The 14,497-nt window shown below is 42.1% G+C and overlaps 1 protein-coding gene and 1 pseudogene across 1 annotated transcript; both read right to left on the reverse strand.

Annotated features, from left to right (window-relative positions):
• Window positions 1–9,482: 9,482 nt before the first annotated feature.
• On the reverse strand, window positions 9,483–10,923 carry LOC135566921 (synaptosomal-associated protein 23-like; annotated as a pseudogene).
• Window positions 10,924–11,522: 599 nt separating this feature from the next.
• Window positions 11,523–13,069, reverse strand: LOC135566923 (synaptosomal-associated protein 23-like). The gene has a single exon (XM_065014482.1). The coding sequence runs from the start codon at window positions 12,880–12,882 to the stop codon at window positions 12,241–12,243; it is 642 nt and encodes a 213-aa protein (XP_064870554.1). The 5' UTR covers window positions 12,883–13,069; the 3' UTR covers window positions 11,523–12,240.
• Window positions 13,070–14,497: the final 1,428 nt, after the last annotated feature.

Here is a 14,497-nt window from a genome sequence, read left to right on the forward strand (position 1 = left end):
ATATACACACATGGTGAGAACTATACACTATAATATACACACATGGTGAGAACTACATACTATATACTATAATATACACACATGGTGAGAACTATACACTATAATATACACACATGGTGAGAACTACATACTGTGTACAGTGGGGCAAAAAAGTATTTAGTCAGCCACCAATTGTGCAAGTTCTCCCACTTAAAAAGATGAGAGAGGCCTGTAATGTTCATCATAGGTTCACTTCAACTATGACAGACAACATGAGAAGAAAATCACATTGTAGGATTTTTAATGAATTTATTTGCAAATTATGGTGGAAAATAAGTATTTGGTCAATAACAAAAGTTTATCTCAATACATTGTTACACACTACACACACTATACTATACACACTACACACACTATGCTATACACACTATACTATACACACTACACACACTATGCTATACACACTACACACACTATGCTATACACACTCTACTATACACACTACACACACTATGCTATACACACTCGTCTGTGTGCCTGTGTGTGCCTGTGTGTGCCTGTGTGTGTCTGTGTGTGTCTGTGCCTGTGTGTGTGCCTGTGTGTGTGTGTGTGTGTGCGTGCTAGGTGTGGGTGCTAGGTGAGTACCTGTTTGTGTCATTTGACTTTCGGTGTGGACTGGTTACTTCCTGTTTCGAGGCATTGAGGCAGTCCTCTTCGAGATCACTTCCTCTGGAAGCCCCCAGGGTGGCTACTCCTACTGAGCGCCGCAAACTGGCTTCCCGCCCCACGACCTCACACCCAGGTAACACACACATACACACAATGGGCTTCTCTGCTCCTCACGACCTCATTCCCAGGTAACACACACATACACACAATGGGCTTCCCGCTTCCACACCATACCCAGGTAACACACACACACACACACACACACACACACACACACACACACACACACACATGGGCTTCCCATTGATTCACACCCAGCAACACACACAATGGGCTTCAGAGTGTTGCATTATAGGTTTGAAATGGAACTTCAAATCGCTCTAGTGGCTTCCTACCTACTGCACCATGCAGCCATCAGTCCTACTGCACCATGCAGCCATCAGGCCTACTGCACCATGCAGCCATCAGGCCTACAGGCTCACTGCTGTAGTAGCTTCCTACCTACTGCACCATGCAGCCATCAGGCCTACTGCAACATGCAGCCATCAGGCCTACAGGCTCACTGCTGTAGTAGCTCCCTACCTACTGCACCATGCAGCCATCAGGCCTACAGGCTCACTGCTGTAGTAGCTCCCTACCTACTGCACCATGCAGCCATCAGTCCTACTGCACCATGCAGCCATCAGGCCTACAGGCTCACTGCTGTAGTAGCTCCCTACCTACTGCACCATGCAGCCATCAGTCCTACTGCACCATGCAGCCATCAGTCCTACAGGCTCACTGCTGTAGTAGCTCCCTACCTACTGCAGCCATCAGGCCTACTGCACCATGCAGCCATCAGGCCTACAGGCTCACTGCTGTAGTAGCTCCCTACCTACTGCACCATGCAGCCATCAGTCCTACAGGCTCACTGCTGTAGTAGCTCCCTACCTACTGCACCATGCAGCCATCAGTCCTACTGCACCATGCAGCCATCAGACCTACTGCACCATGCAGCCATCAGGCCTACAGGCTCACCGCTAGAAATTCTCACCTACTGCACCATGCAGCCATCAGTCCTACTGCACCATGCAGCCATCAGGCCTACTGCACCATGCAGCCATCAGGCCTACAGGCTCACTGCTGTAGTAGCTCCCTACCTACTGCACCATGCAGCCATCAGGCCTACAGGCTCACTGCTGTAGTAGCTCCCTACCTACTGCACCATGCAGCCATCAGGCCTACTGCACCATGCAGCCATCAGTCATACAGGCTACAGTCACAAATTACACACACTATAGCCAGTCACTACAGCCGTTCCTGTGTGTGTGTGTGTGTGTGTGTGCGTGTGTGTGTGTAGGGTTTCTCTGTTCCTCTCTAAGCTTCGTAGCGGAGCAGTCTCCTGGTGTGGCAGTGAGGAGGATGTTGTCGCCGTAGTGACCAGAGGGGAGGAGTTATGGTCGCTGCTGAAACTTCCGAGCGTGGCGCTGAGTGTTCTAACCCCGCCTTCCCTCGCCACCTCCCCCCGCTGGCACCGAGACGCCAACGCAACGCTGCCACCTCGACTCAGAACACTGACTGGCCTCACACACACACACGCTAAAATATAATCACACACAGACCTTAAATCATTTATGTTCAGTAAATGTACTGTATGTTTTCAATATCTTGTTATTATACAGTGAGGGCCAAAAGTATTGGGACATTTTTGTTGTTGTTGTGCACAACATAATCTGAAACACAACAAACAGGAAATACATCCAACACGTTTGTAGAGTTACAAGCTTGATGTAGTTATTGAGTGTTAGGAATATGGGACCAAATACTAAATGTTTGACTGATGTTTTTCCCAATGCTTTTGGTCCCCTAAAATGGGGGGTCTATGTACAAACAAATGCTGTAATTTCTAAATGTTTCACCTGATATGGACGGGAATAGCCTCAAATTAAAGCTGACAGTCTGCACTTTAACCTCAGTCATTGTATCAACGTGTTGGAGTACAGAGCCTAAACAACAACAACAACAACATGTCACTGTTGTTTACACACAAACACATTTTATACATCTGTTTTAATCAACAGTTTCTCTGATAGAAGATCATAGACACAGCAATGACTGAGCCATCTAGATATAGTTATACTAGACAGGACTGACTGAGCCATCTAGATATAGTTATACTAGACAGGACTGACTGAGCCATCTAGATATAGTTATACTAGACAGGACTGACTGAGCCATCTAGATATAGTTATACTAGACAGGACTGACTGAGCCATCTAGATATAGTTATACTAGACAGGACTGACTGAGCCATCTAGATATAGTTATACTAGACAGGACTGACTGAGCCATCTAGATATAGGTATACTAGACAGGACTGACTGAGCCATCTAGATATAGTTATACTGACTGAGCATCTAGACTACCAGACAGGACTGACTGCCATCTAGATATAGTTATACTAGACTAGGACTGACTGAGCCATCTAGATATAGTTATACTAGACAGGACTGACTGAGCCATCTAGATATAGTTATACTAGACAGGACTGACTGAGCCATCTAGATATAGTTATACTAGACAGGACTGACTGAGCCATCTAGATATAGTTATACTAGACAGGACTGACTGAGCCATCTAGATATAGTTATACTAGACAGGACTGACTGAGACATCTAGATATAGTTATACTAGACAGGACTGACTGAGCCATCTAGATATAGTTATACTAGACAGGACTGACTGATATAGTTATACTAGACATCTAGATAGATATAGTTATACTAGACAGGACTGACTGAGCCATCTAGATATAGTTATACTAGACAGGACTGACTGAGCCATCTAGATATAGTTATACTAGACAGGACTGACTGAGCCATCTAGATATAGTTATACTAGACAGGACTGACTGAGCCATCTAGATATAGTTATACTGAGACAGGACTGACTGAGCCATCTAGATATAGTTATACTAGACAGGACTGACTGAGCCATCTAGATATAGTTATACTAGACAGGACTGACTGAGCCATCTAGATATAGTTATACTAGACAGGACTGACTGAGCCATCTAGATATAGTTATACTAGACAGGACTGACTGAGCCATCTAGATATAGTTATACTAGACAGGACTGACTGAGACATCTAGATATAGTTATACTAGACAGGACTGACTGAGACATCTAGATATAGTTATACTAGACAGGACTGACTGAGCCATCTAGATATAGTTATACTAGACAGGACTGACTGAGCCATCTAGATATAGTTATACTAGACAGGACTGACTGAGCCATCTAGATATAGTTATACTAGACAGACTGACTCTAGATATAGTTATACAGACAGACTGACTGAGCCATCTAGATATAGTTATACTAGACAGGACTGACTGAGCCATCTAGATATAGTTATACTAGACAGGACTGACTGAGACATCTAGATATAGTTATACTAGACAGGACTGACTGAGCCATCTAGATATAGTTATACTAGACAGGACTGACTGAGACATCTAGATATAGTTATACTAGACAGGACTGACTGAGCCATCTAGATATAGTTATACTAGACAGGACTGACTGAGCCATCTAGATATAGTTATACTAGACAGGACTGACTGAGCCATCTAGATATAGTTATACTAGACAGGACTGACTGAGCCATCTAGATATAGTTATACTAGACAGGACTGACTGAGCCATCTAGATATAGTTATACTAGACAGGACTGACTGAGCCATCTAGATATAGTTATACTAGACAGGACTGACTGAGCCATCTAGATATAGTTATACTAGACAGGACTGACTGAGCCATCTAGATATAGTTATACTAGACAGGACTGACTGAGCCATCTAGATATAGTTATACTAGACAGGACTGACTGAGCCATCTAGATATAGTTATACTAGACAGGACTGACTGAGCCATCTAGATATAGTTATACTAGACAGGACTGACTGAGCCATCTAGATATAGTTATACTAGACAGGACTGACTGAGCCATCTAGATATAGTTATACTAGACAGGACTGACTGAGCCATCTAGATATAGTTATACTAGACAGGACTGACTGAGCCATCTAGATATAGTTATACTAGACAGGACTGACTGAGCCATCTAGATATAGTTATACTAGACAGGACTGACTGAGCCATCTAGATATAGTTATACTAGACAGGACTGACTGAGCCATCTAGATATAGTTATACTAGACAGGACTGACTGAGCCATCTAGATATAGGTATACTAGACAGGACTGACTGAGCCATCTAGATATAGTTATACTAGACAGGACTGACTGAGCCATCTAGATATAGTTATACTAGACAGGACTGACTGAGCCATCTAGATATAGTTATACTAGACAGGACTGACTGAGCCATCTAGATATAGTTATACTATATAGACAGGACTGACTGAGCCATCTAGATATAGTTATACTAGACAGGACTGACTGAGCCATCTAGATATAGTTATACTAGACAGGACTGACTGAGCCATCTAGATATAGTTATACTAGACAGGACTGACTGAGCCATCTAGATATAGTTATACTAGACAGGACTGACTGAGCCATCTAGATATAGTTATACTAGACAGGACTGACTGAGCCATCTAGATATAGTTATACTAGACAGGACTGACTGAGCCATCTAGATATAGTTATACTAGACAGGACTGGCTGAGCCATCTATATATAGTTATACTAGACAGGACTGACTGAGCCATCTAGATATAGTTAGTTATACTAGACAGGACTGACTGAGCCATCTAGATATAGTTATACTAGACAGGACTGACTGAGCCATCTAGATATAGTTATACTAGACAGGACTGACTGAGACATCTAGATATAGTTATACTAGACAGGACTGACTGAGCCATCTAGATATAGTTATACTAGACAGGACTGACTGAGCCATCTAGATATAGTTATACTAGACAGGACTGACTGAGCCATCTAGATATAGTTATACTAAACAGGACTGACTGAGCCATCTAGATATAGTTATACTAGACAGGACTGACTGAGCCATCTAGATATAGTTATACTAGACAGGACTGACTGAGCCATCTAGATATAGTTATACTAGACAGGACTGACTGAGCCATCTAGATATAGTTATACTAGACAGGACTGACTGAGCCATCTAGATATAGTTATACTAGACAGGACTGACTGAGCCATCTAGATATAGTTATACTAGACAGGACTGACTGAGCCATCTAGATATAGTTATACTAGACAGGACTGACTGAGCCATCTAGATATAGTTATACTAGACAGGACTGACTGAGCCATCTAGATATAGTACTACAGGACTGAGATACTAGACAGGACTGACTGAGCCATCTAGATATAGTTATACTAGACAGGACTGACTGAGCCATCTAGATATAGTTATACTTATAGGACTGACTGAGCCATCTAGATATAGTTATACTAGACAGGACTGACTGAGCCATCTAGATATAGTTATACTAGACAGGACTGACTGAGCCATCTAGATATAGTTATACTAGACAGGACTGACTGAGCCATCTAGACTATAGATATAGTATACTAGACAGGACTGACTGAGCCATCTAGATATAGTTATACTAGACAGGACTGACTGAGCCATCTAGATATAGTTATACTAGACAGGACTGACTGAGCCATCTAGATATAGTTATACTAGACAGGACTGACTGAGCCATCTAGATATAGTTATACTAGACAGGACTGACTGAGCCATCTAGATATAGTTATACTAGACAGGACTGACCATGATATAGTTATACATCTAGATATAGTTATACTAAACAGGACTGACTGAGCCATCTAGATATAGTTATACTAGACAGGACTGACTGAGACATCTAGATATAGTTATACTAGACAGGACTGACTGAGCCATCTAGATATAGTTATACTAGACAGGACTGACTGAGCCATCTAGATATAGTTATACTAGAGCCATCTAGGACTGACTGAGACCATCTAGATATAGTTATACTAGACAGGACTGACTGAGCCATCTAGATGATAGTCTAGATATAGTTATACTAGACAGGACTGACTGAGCCATCTAGATATAGTTATACTAGACAGGACTGACTGAGCCATCTAGATATAGTTATACTAGACAGGACTGACTGAGCCATCTAGATATAGTTATACTAGACAGGACTGACTGAGCCATCTAGATATAGTTATACTAGACAGGACTGACTGAGCCATCTAGATATAGTTATACTAGACAGGACTGACTGAGCCATCTAGATATAGTTATACTAGACAGGACTGACTGAGCCATCTAGATATAGTTATACTAGACAGGACTGACTGAGCCATCTAGATATAGTTATACTAGACAGGACTGACTGAGCCATCTAGATATAGTTATACTAGACAGGACTGACTGAGCCATCTAGATATAGTTATACTAGACAGGACTGACTGAGCCATCTAGATATAGTTATACTAGACAGGACTGACTGAGCCATCTAGATATAGTTATACTAGACAGGACTGACTGAGCCATCTAGATATAGTTATACTAGACAGGACTGACTGAGCCATCTAGATATAGTTATACTAGACAGGACTGACTGAGCCATCTAGATACTAGGGACTGACTGAGCCATCTAGATATAGTTATACTAGACAGGACTGACTGAGCCATCTAGATATAGTTATACTAGACAGGACTGACTGAGCCATCTAGATATAGTTATACTAGACAGGACTGACTGAGCCATCTAGATATAGTTATACTAGACAGGACTGACTGAGCCATCTAGATATAGTTATACTAGACAGGACTGACTGAGCCATCTAGATATAGTTATACTAGATAGGACTGACTGAGACATCTAGATATAGTTATACTAGACAGGACTGACTGAGCCATCTAGATATAGTTATACTAGACAGGACTGACTGAGACATCTAGATATAGTTATACTAGACAGGACTGACTGAGCCATCTAGATATAGTTATACTAGACAGGACTGACTGAGCCATCTAGAATGATACTAGACATCTACAGTGCCTTCAGAAAGTACTACATTTTGTGTTACTAGCCTGAATTTAGAATGTTAAAGGTGCCTGGAAGTATTGACTCCTGTAAAGGTGTCACAGTATTACTCCTTAAAGGTACCACAGTATTACTCCTTAAAGGTGTCACAGTATTACTCCTTAAAGGTACCACAGTATTACTCCTTAAAGGTGTCAGTATAAAGGTACCACAGTATTACTCCTTAAAGGTGTCAGTATAAAGGTACCACAGTATTACTCCTTATAGGTACCACAGTATTACTCCTTAAAGGTGTCACAGTATTACTCCTTAAAGGTGTCACAGTATTACTCCTTAAAGGTACCACAGTATTACTCCTTAAAGGTGTCACAGTATTACTCCTTAAAGGTGTCAGTAGTACTCCTTAAAGGTACTGACAGCCATTACTCCTTAAAGGTGTCAGTATAAAGGTACCACAGTATTACTCCTTGAAGGTGTCAGTATAAAGGTACCACAGTATTACTCCTTAAAGGTGTCAGTATAAAGGTACCACAGTATTACTCCTTAAAGTTGTCACAGTATTACTCCTTAAAGGTGTCAGTATAAAGGTACCACAGTATTACTCCTTAAAGGTACCACAGTATTACTCCTTAAAGGTACCACAGTATTACTCCTTAAAGGTGTCAGTATAAAGGTACCACAGTATTACTCCTTAAAGGTGTCACAGTATTACTCCTTACATTTACATTTACATTTAAGTCATTTAGCAGACGCTCTTATCCAGAGCGACTTACAAATTGGAACTTAAGGTCTCAGGTGAAAACGTGGCAGTTCAAATAGAAAGGAGTGAAATAACAATGAGGGGGAGGTACAGCATTTGATCCACTGGTGGCAGAGAGGTAGCCTGGTCCCAGATCGGTTTGTATTCTTGACAACTCCATTGCTCATTCATTGTCAAGATATAGGGTCAAGAGCAGAGATTCCATCCAAACCGCAGCCAGGTCAGCCTATTGTGCGCCTACATAAAAAAAAGGAGGTAATGTTCGATTCAACCAGTGAAAACATTGTTTAAATGTGCATAGCTGACAAAGCATGATCGATAGTTGAATCCCAGCCAAAGAGTTGACATGATAGCACAAACTGACTGGCACTCAGGCTACAGAGGAAATCTGAATGAGGACAAGATCTTTTGGTTAATGATTAGTTGTTACTAAGGAAAACATGTTTTCATCATTCGATATAGTTATACTAGAAAAAACAGATATTAGATTGTTCAACATTATTTCAATTCAAAGGAGTATAGGTCCTAACTTTGTTTCTACAAGTCATTTCTACTTCATAAGAATAATTAAATATGCACATTTCAAACAATAACAGTAGTTACAAGAGCAAATGACACGATATGAAGAGCTGTTGTCTTATAACTTCCTGCATATAGTTGACACCCCAGACCACCAGGGGCAACAGACGGTGAGAATCTGATGTTCCAGGTCATATTTTCGGCAGCCACACTGCACATATTAGGGGAGGACAGCTCCAAAAATAATGGCTGGAATGAGTGGATGGAATGGCATCAAGCACATTGAAACCATGTTTTGATACTATCCCATTACTGACTGAGCCATCCTCCTCTCAGCAGCCTCCACTGCCTATCAGGGCCTGAATGAATATATATATATAAACCATCTTACATCAGCATTCCTATTGAGAGGCTTTCTGAATATGGGCACAGATCTCACAACGCCTGAAAAGTGATTCACTGTGTCATCTAGATTTGGGATGGGACCCAGGCAAGAACTTTTGAACTAGTCCTAAAAGGTAGAAGAGAGTGTTGTTGAGCATATTTACAGAAAAGGCACGTGTGGTAGGTGTTGGTTCATCCTGGTTGATTTACTTTTGTTCTCAGAGAGAGAGCGAGGAGTGTTGATGTACATGGAAGCTGAGGCAGAGATTCAAGGTGGATGATTTGAAATCGGGAGCAGGTAGGTAGGTCTACTTGATGAGCTTGTTGGCTCGCTGGTTGGCTTCATCGATGTGCTTTGTTTATGTCCGCCTTTTCTGTGATGCGGTCGATGTGTTTGTTCTGCTTGTCTAGCTCAGAGCCCATGTCACTGGCCATGTTCTTCAGGTTCCCTATGATGCTGCCCACCTGATCCAGGTTCTCCTCCATCTCATCCTCCTGAGCATCGTTGGTAATCCTCTTGATGTAGGGGTCCAGAGCCCCCCATGGGCTGCTGCTGGTTATAGTCCGTTACATGGATGCCCGAGGACCTGACACCACCGAGCCATCCTCCCTCTCCTGTACCATCACCTGTTCCCCAGGTACGCTTTGTACTTAGAATCATGCTCTATGGATGTCACCCTGTCACAGGGCAGACACAGAGGCCACAGCACTTGGACAGGTCAGTCAGGTTCTTCTCAGCCTTCTCATGTCCTCGTTGATCTGGTCCATACCCTCCTCTGACATCTCAGTTGCTCTCCCTGTTGGTCCAGCATGTCGATGGTGTTGACACCAGTCTCCCTGGTCTCCTCGGCCATCTGTAGCATCCGCCTGGTGCCTTAAGGACTCATCGGTCACTTGGTTGGCCCTCATGGTGATCTCTTCCGGCTGACATATCCGCCATTTTACCACTGTCGAAGTTGGAGGCTCCTCCTGTCACACCAAGCTCTACACTCTGAGGCTGCTAAGCTTCTCAAATAGAAAGTCCTCCTTTTGGTTATCTGTACGTGATATTTGAAATTTCTGAAATTCCTTTGAAATTCCTTAAAGGTACCACAGTATTACTCCTTAAAGGTACCACAGTATTACTCCTTAAAGGTGTCAGTATAAAGGTACCACAGTATTACTCCTTAAAGGTGTCAGTATAAAGGTACCACAGTATTACTCCTTAAAGGTGTCAGTATAAAGGTTCCACAGTATTACTCCTTAAAGGTGTCAGTATAAAGGTACCACAGTAATACTCCTTAAAGGTGTCAGTATAAAGGTACCACAGTATTACTCCTTAAAGATGTCAGTATAAAGGTACCACAGTATTACTCCTTAAAGGTGTCAGTATAAAGGTACCACAGTATTACCCCTTAAAGGTGTCAGTATAAAGGTACCACAGTATTACTCCTTAAAGGTGTCAGTATAAAGGTACCACAGTATTACTCCTTAAAGTTGTCACAGTATTACTCCTTAAAGGTGTCAGTATAAAGGTACCACAGTATTACTCCTTAAAGGTACCACAGTATTACTCCTTAAAGGTACCACAGTATTACTCCTTAAAGGTGTCAGTATAAAGGTACCACAGTATTACTCCTTAAAGGTGTCACAGTATTACTCCTTACATTTACATTTACATTTAAGTCATTTAGCAGACGCTCTTATCCAGAGCGACTTACAAATTGGAACTTAAGGTCTCAGGTGAAAACGTGGCAGTTCAAATAGAAAGGAGTGAAATAACAATGAGGGGGAGGTACAGCATTTGATCCACTGGTGGCAGAGAGGTAGCCTGGTCCCAGATCGGTTTGTATTCTTGACAACTCCATTGCTCATTCATTGTCAAGCCAATGAGGGTCAAGAGCAGAGATTCCATCCAAACCGCAGTAGGTCAGCCTTATTGTGCGCTTGACATAAAAAAAAAAAGGAGGTAATGTTCGATTCAACCGACGTGAAAACATTGCGTTTAAATGTGCATAGCTGACAAAGCATGATCGAGTTGAATCCCAGCCAAAGAGTTGACATGATAGCACAAACTGACTGGCACTCAGGCTAGCAGAGGTAAATCTAACAGTGACAAGATCTTTGGTTAATGATTAGTTGTTACTCTAAGGAAAACATGTTTTCATCATTCGGTGTGTTATAGCTGGGAAAAAAACAGATATTAGATTGTTCAAACATTATTTCAATTCAAAGGGTATAGGTCCTAACTTTATTCACAAGTCATTTCTACTTCATAAGAATAATTAAATATGCACATTTCAAACAATAACAGTAGTTACAAGAGCCAAATGACACGATATGAAGAGCTGTTGTCTTATAACTTCCCTGCATATACAGCTGCTGTGACACCCCATGACCACCAGGGGGCAACAGACGGTGAGAATCTGATGTTCCAGGTCATATTTTCGGCAGCCACACTGCACATATTAGGGGAGGACAGCTCAAAAATAATGGCTGGAATGAGTGGATGGAATGGCATCAAGCACATTGAAACCATGTGTTTGATACTATCCCATTACTACGAGCCGTCCTCCTCTCAGCAGCCTCCACTGCCTATCAGGGCCTGAATGAATATATATATATAAACCATCTTACATCAGCATTCCTATTCAGAGGCTTTCTGAATATGGGCACAGATCTCACAACGCCTGAAAAGTGATTCACTGTGTCACATATTTGGGATGGGACCCAGGCAAGGAACTTTGAACTAGTCCTAAAAAGGTAGAAGAGAGTGTTGTGTGAGCATATTTACAGAAAAGGCACGTGTGGTAGGTGTTGGTTCATCCTGGTTGATTTACTTTGTTCTCAGAGAGAGAGCGAGGAGTGTTGATGTACATGGAAGCTGAGGCAGAGATTCAAGGTGGATGATTTGAAATCGGGAGCAGGTAGGTAGGTCTACTTGATGAGCTTGTTGGCTCGCTGGTTGGCTTCATCGATACGTGCTTTGTTTATGTCCGCCTTTTCTGTGATGCGGTCGATGTGTTTGTTCTGCTTGTCTAGCTCAGAGCCCATGTCACTGGCCATGTTCTTCAGGTTCCCTATGATGCTGCCCACCTGATCCAGGTTCTCCTCCATCTCATCCTCCCGAGCATCGTTGGTAATCCTCTTGATGTAGGGTCCAGAGCCCCCCATGGGCTGCTGCTGGTTGGCTAGTCCGTTATGGATGCCCGAGGGTTGCCTGGACACCACCGAGCCATCCCCTCCCTCTCCTGTACCATCACCTGTTCCCCAGGTACGCTTGTACTTAGAATCATGCTCTATGGATGTCACCCTGTCACAGGGGCAGACACAGAGGCCACAGCACTTGGACAGGTCAGTCAGGTTCTTCTCAGCCTTCCTCATGTCCTCGTTGATCTGGTCCATACCCTCCTCTGTACGTCTCAGTTGCTCTCCCTGTTGGTCCAGCATGTCGATGGTGTTGACACCAGTCTCCCTGGTCTCCTCGGCCATCTGTAGCATCCGCCTGGTGCACTCCAAGGACTCATCGGTCACTTGGTTGGCCCTCATGGTGATCTCTTCCGCTGACATATCCGCCATTTTACCACTGTCGAAGTTGGAGGCTCCTCCTGTCACACCAAGCTCTACACTCTGAGGCTGCTAAGCTTCTCAAATAGAAAGTCCTCCTTTTGGTTATCTGTACGTGATATTTGAAATTTCTGAAATTCCTTTGAAATTCCTTAAAGGTACCACAGTATTACTCCTTAAAGGTACCACAGTATTACTCCTTAAAGGTGTCAGTATAAAGGTACCACAGTATTACTCCTTAAAGGTGTCAGTATAAAGGTACCACAGTATTACTCCTTAAAGGTGTCAGTATAAAGGTTCCACAGTATTACTCCTTAAAGGTGTCAGTATAAAGGTACCACAGTAATACTCCTTAAAGGTGTCAGTATAAAGGTACCACAGTATTACTCCTTAAAGATGTCAGTATAAAGGTACCACAGTATTACTCCTTAAAGGTGTCAGTATAAAGGTACCACAGTATTACCCCTTAAAGGTGTCAGTATAAAGGTACCACAGTATTACTCCTTAAAGGTGTCAGTATAAAGGTACCACAGTATTACTCCTTAAAGATGTCAGTATAAAGGTACCACAGTATTACTCCTTAAAGGTGTCAGTATAAAGGTACCACAGTATTACCCCTTAAAGGTGTCAGTATAAAGGTACCACAGTATTACTCCTTAAAGGTGTCAGTATAAAGGTTCCACAGTATTACTCCTTAAAGGTGTCAGTATAAAGGTACCACAGTAATACTCCTTAAAGGTGTCAGTATAAAGGTACCACAGTATTACTCCTTAAAGGTGTCAGTATAAAGGTTCCACAGTATTACTCCTTAAAGGTGTCAGTATAAAGGTACCACAGTATTACTACTTAAAGGTGTCACAGTATTACTCCTTAAAGGTACCACAGTATTACTCCTTAAAGGTGTAAGTATAAAGGTACCACAGTATTACTCCTTAAAGGTGTCAGTATAAAGGTACCACAGTATTACTCCTTAAAGGTGTCAGTATAAAGGTACCACAGTAGTACTCCTTAAAGGTGTCACTATAAAGGTACCACAGTATTACTCCTTAAAGGTACCACAGTATTACTCCTTAAAGGTGTCAGTATAAAGGTACCACAGTATTACTCCTTAAAGGTACCACAGTATTACTCCTTAAAGGTACCACAGTATTACTCCGTAAAGGTGTCAGTATAAAGGTACCACAGTATTACTCCTTAAAGGTGTCAGTATAAAGGTACCACAGTATTACCCCTTAAAGGTGTCAGTATAAAGGTACCACAGTATTACTCCGTAAAGGTGTCAGTATAAAGGTACCACAGTATTACTACTTAAAGGTGTCAGTGTAAAGGTACCACAGTATTACTCCTTAAAGGTGTCAGTATAAAGGTACCACAGTATTACTCCTTAAAGGTGTCAGTATAAAGGTACCACAGTAGTACTCCTTAAAGGTGTCACTATAAAGGTACCACAGTATTACTCCTTAAAGGTACCACAGTATTACTCCTTAAAGGTGTCAGTATAAAGGTACCACAGTATTACTCCTTAAAGGTACCACAGTATTACTCCTTAAAGGTACCACAGTGTTACTCCGTAAAGGTGTCAGTATAAAGGTACCACAGTATTACTCCTTAAAGGTGTCAGTATAAA

The sequence above is a fragment of the Oncorhynchus nerka genome, unplaced genomic scaffold (assembly GCF_034236695.1).
Source record: "Oncorhynchus nerka isolate Pitt River unplaced genomic scaffold, Oner_Uvic_2.0 unplaced_scaffold_2955, whole genome shotgun sequence".
In the NCBI taxonomy this organism is placed as follows: domain Eukaryota; kingdom Metazoa; phylum Chordata; class Actinopteri; order Salmoniformes; family Salmonidae; genus Oncorhynchus; species Oncorhynchus nerka.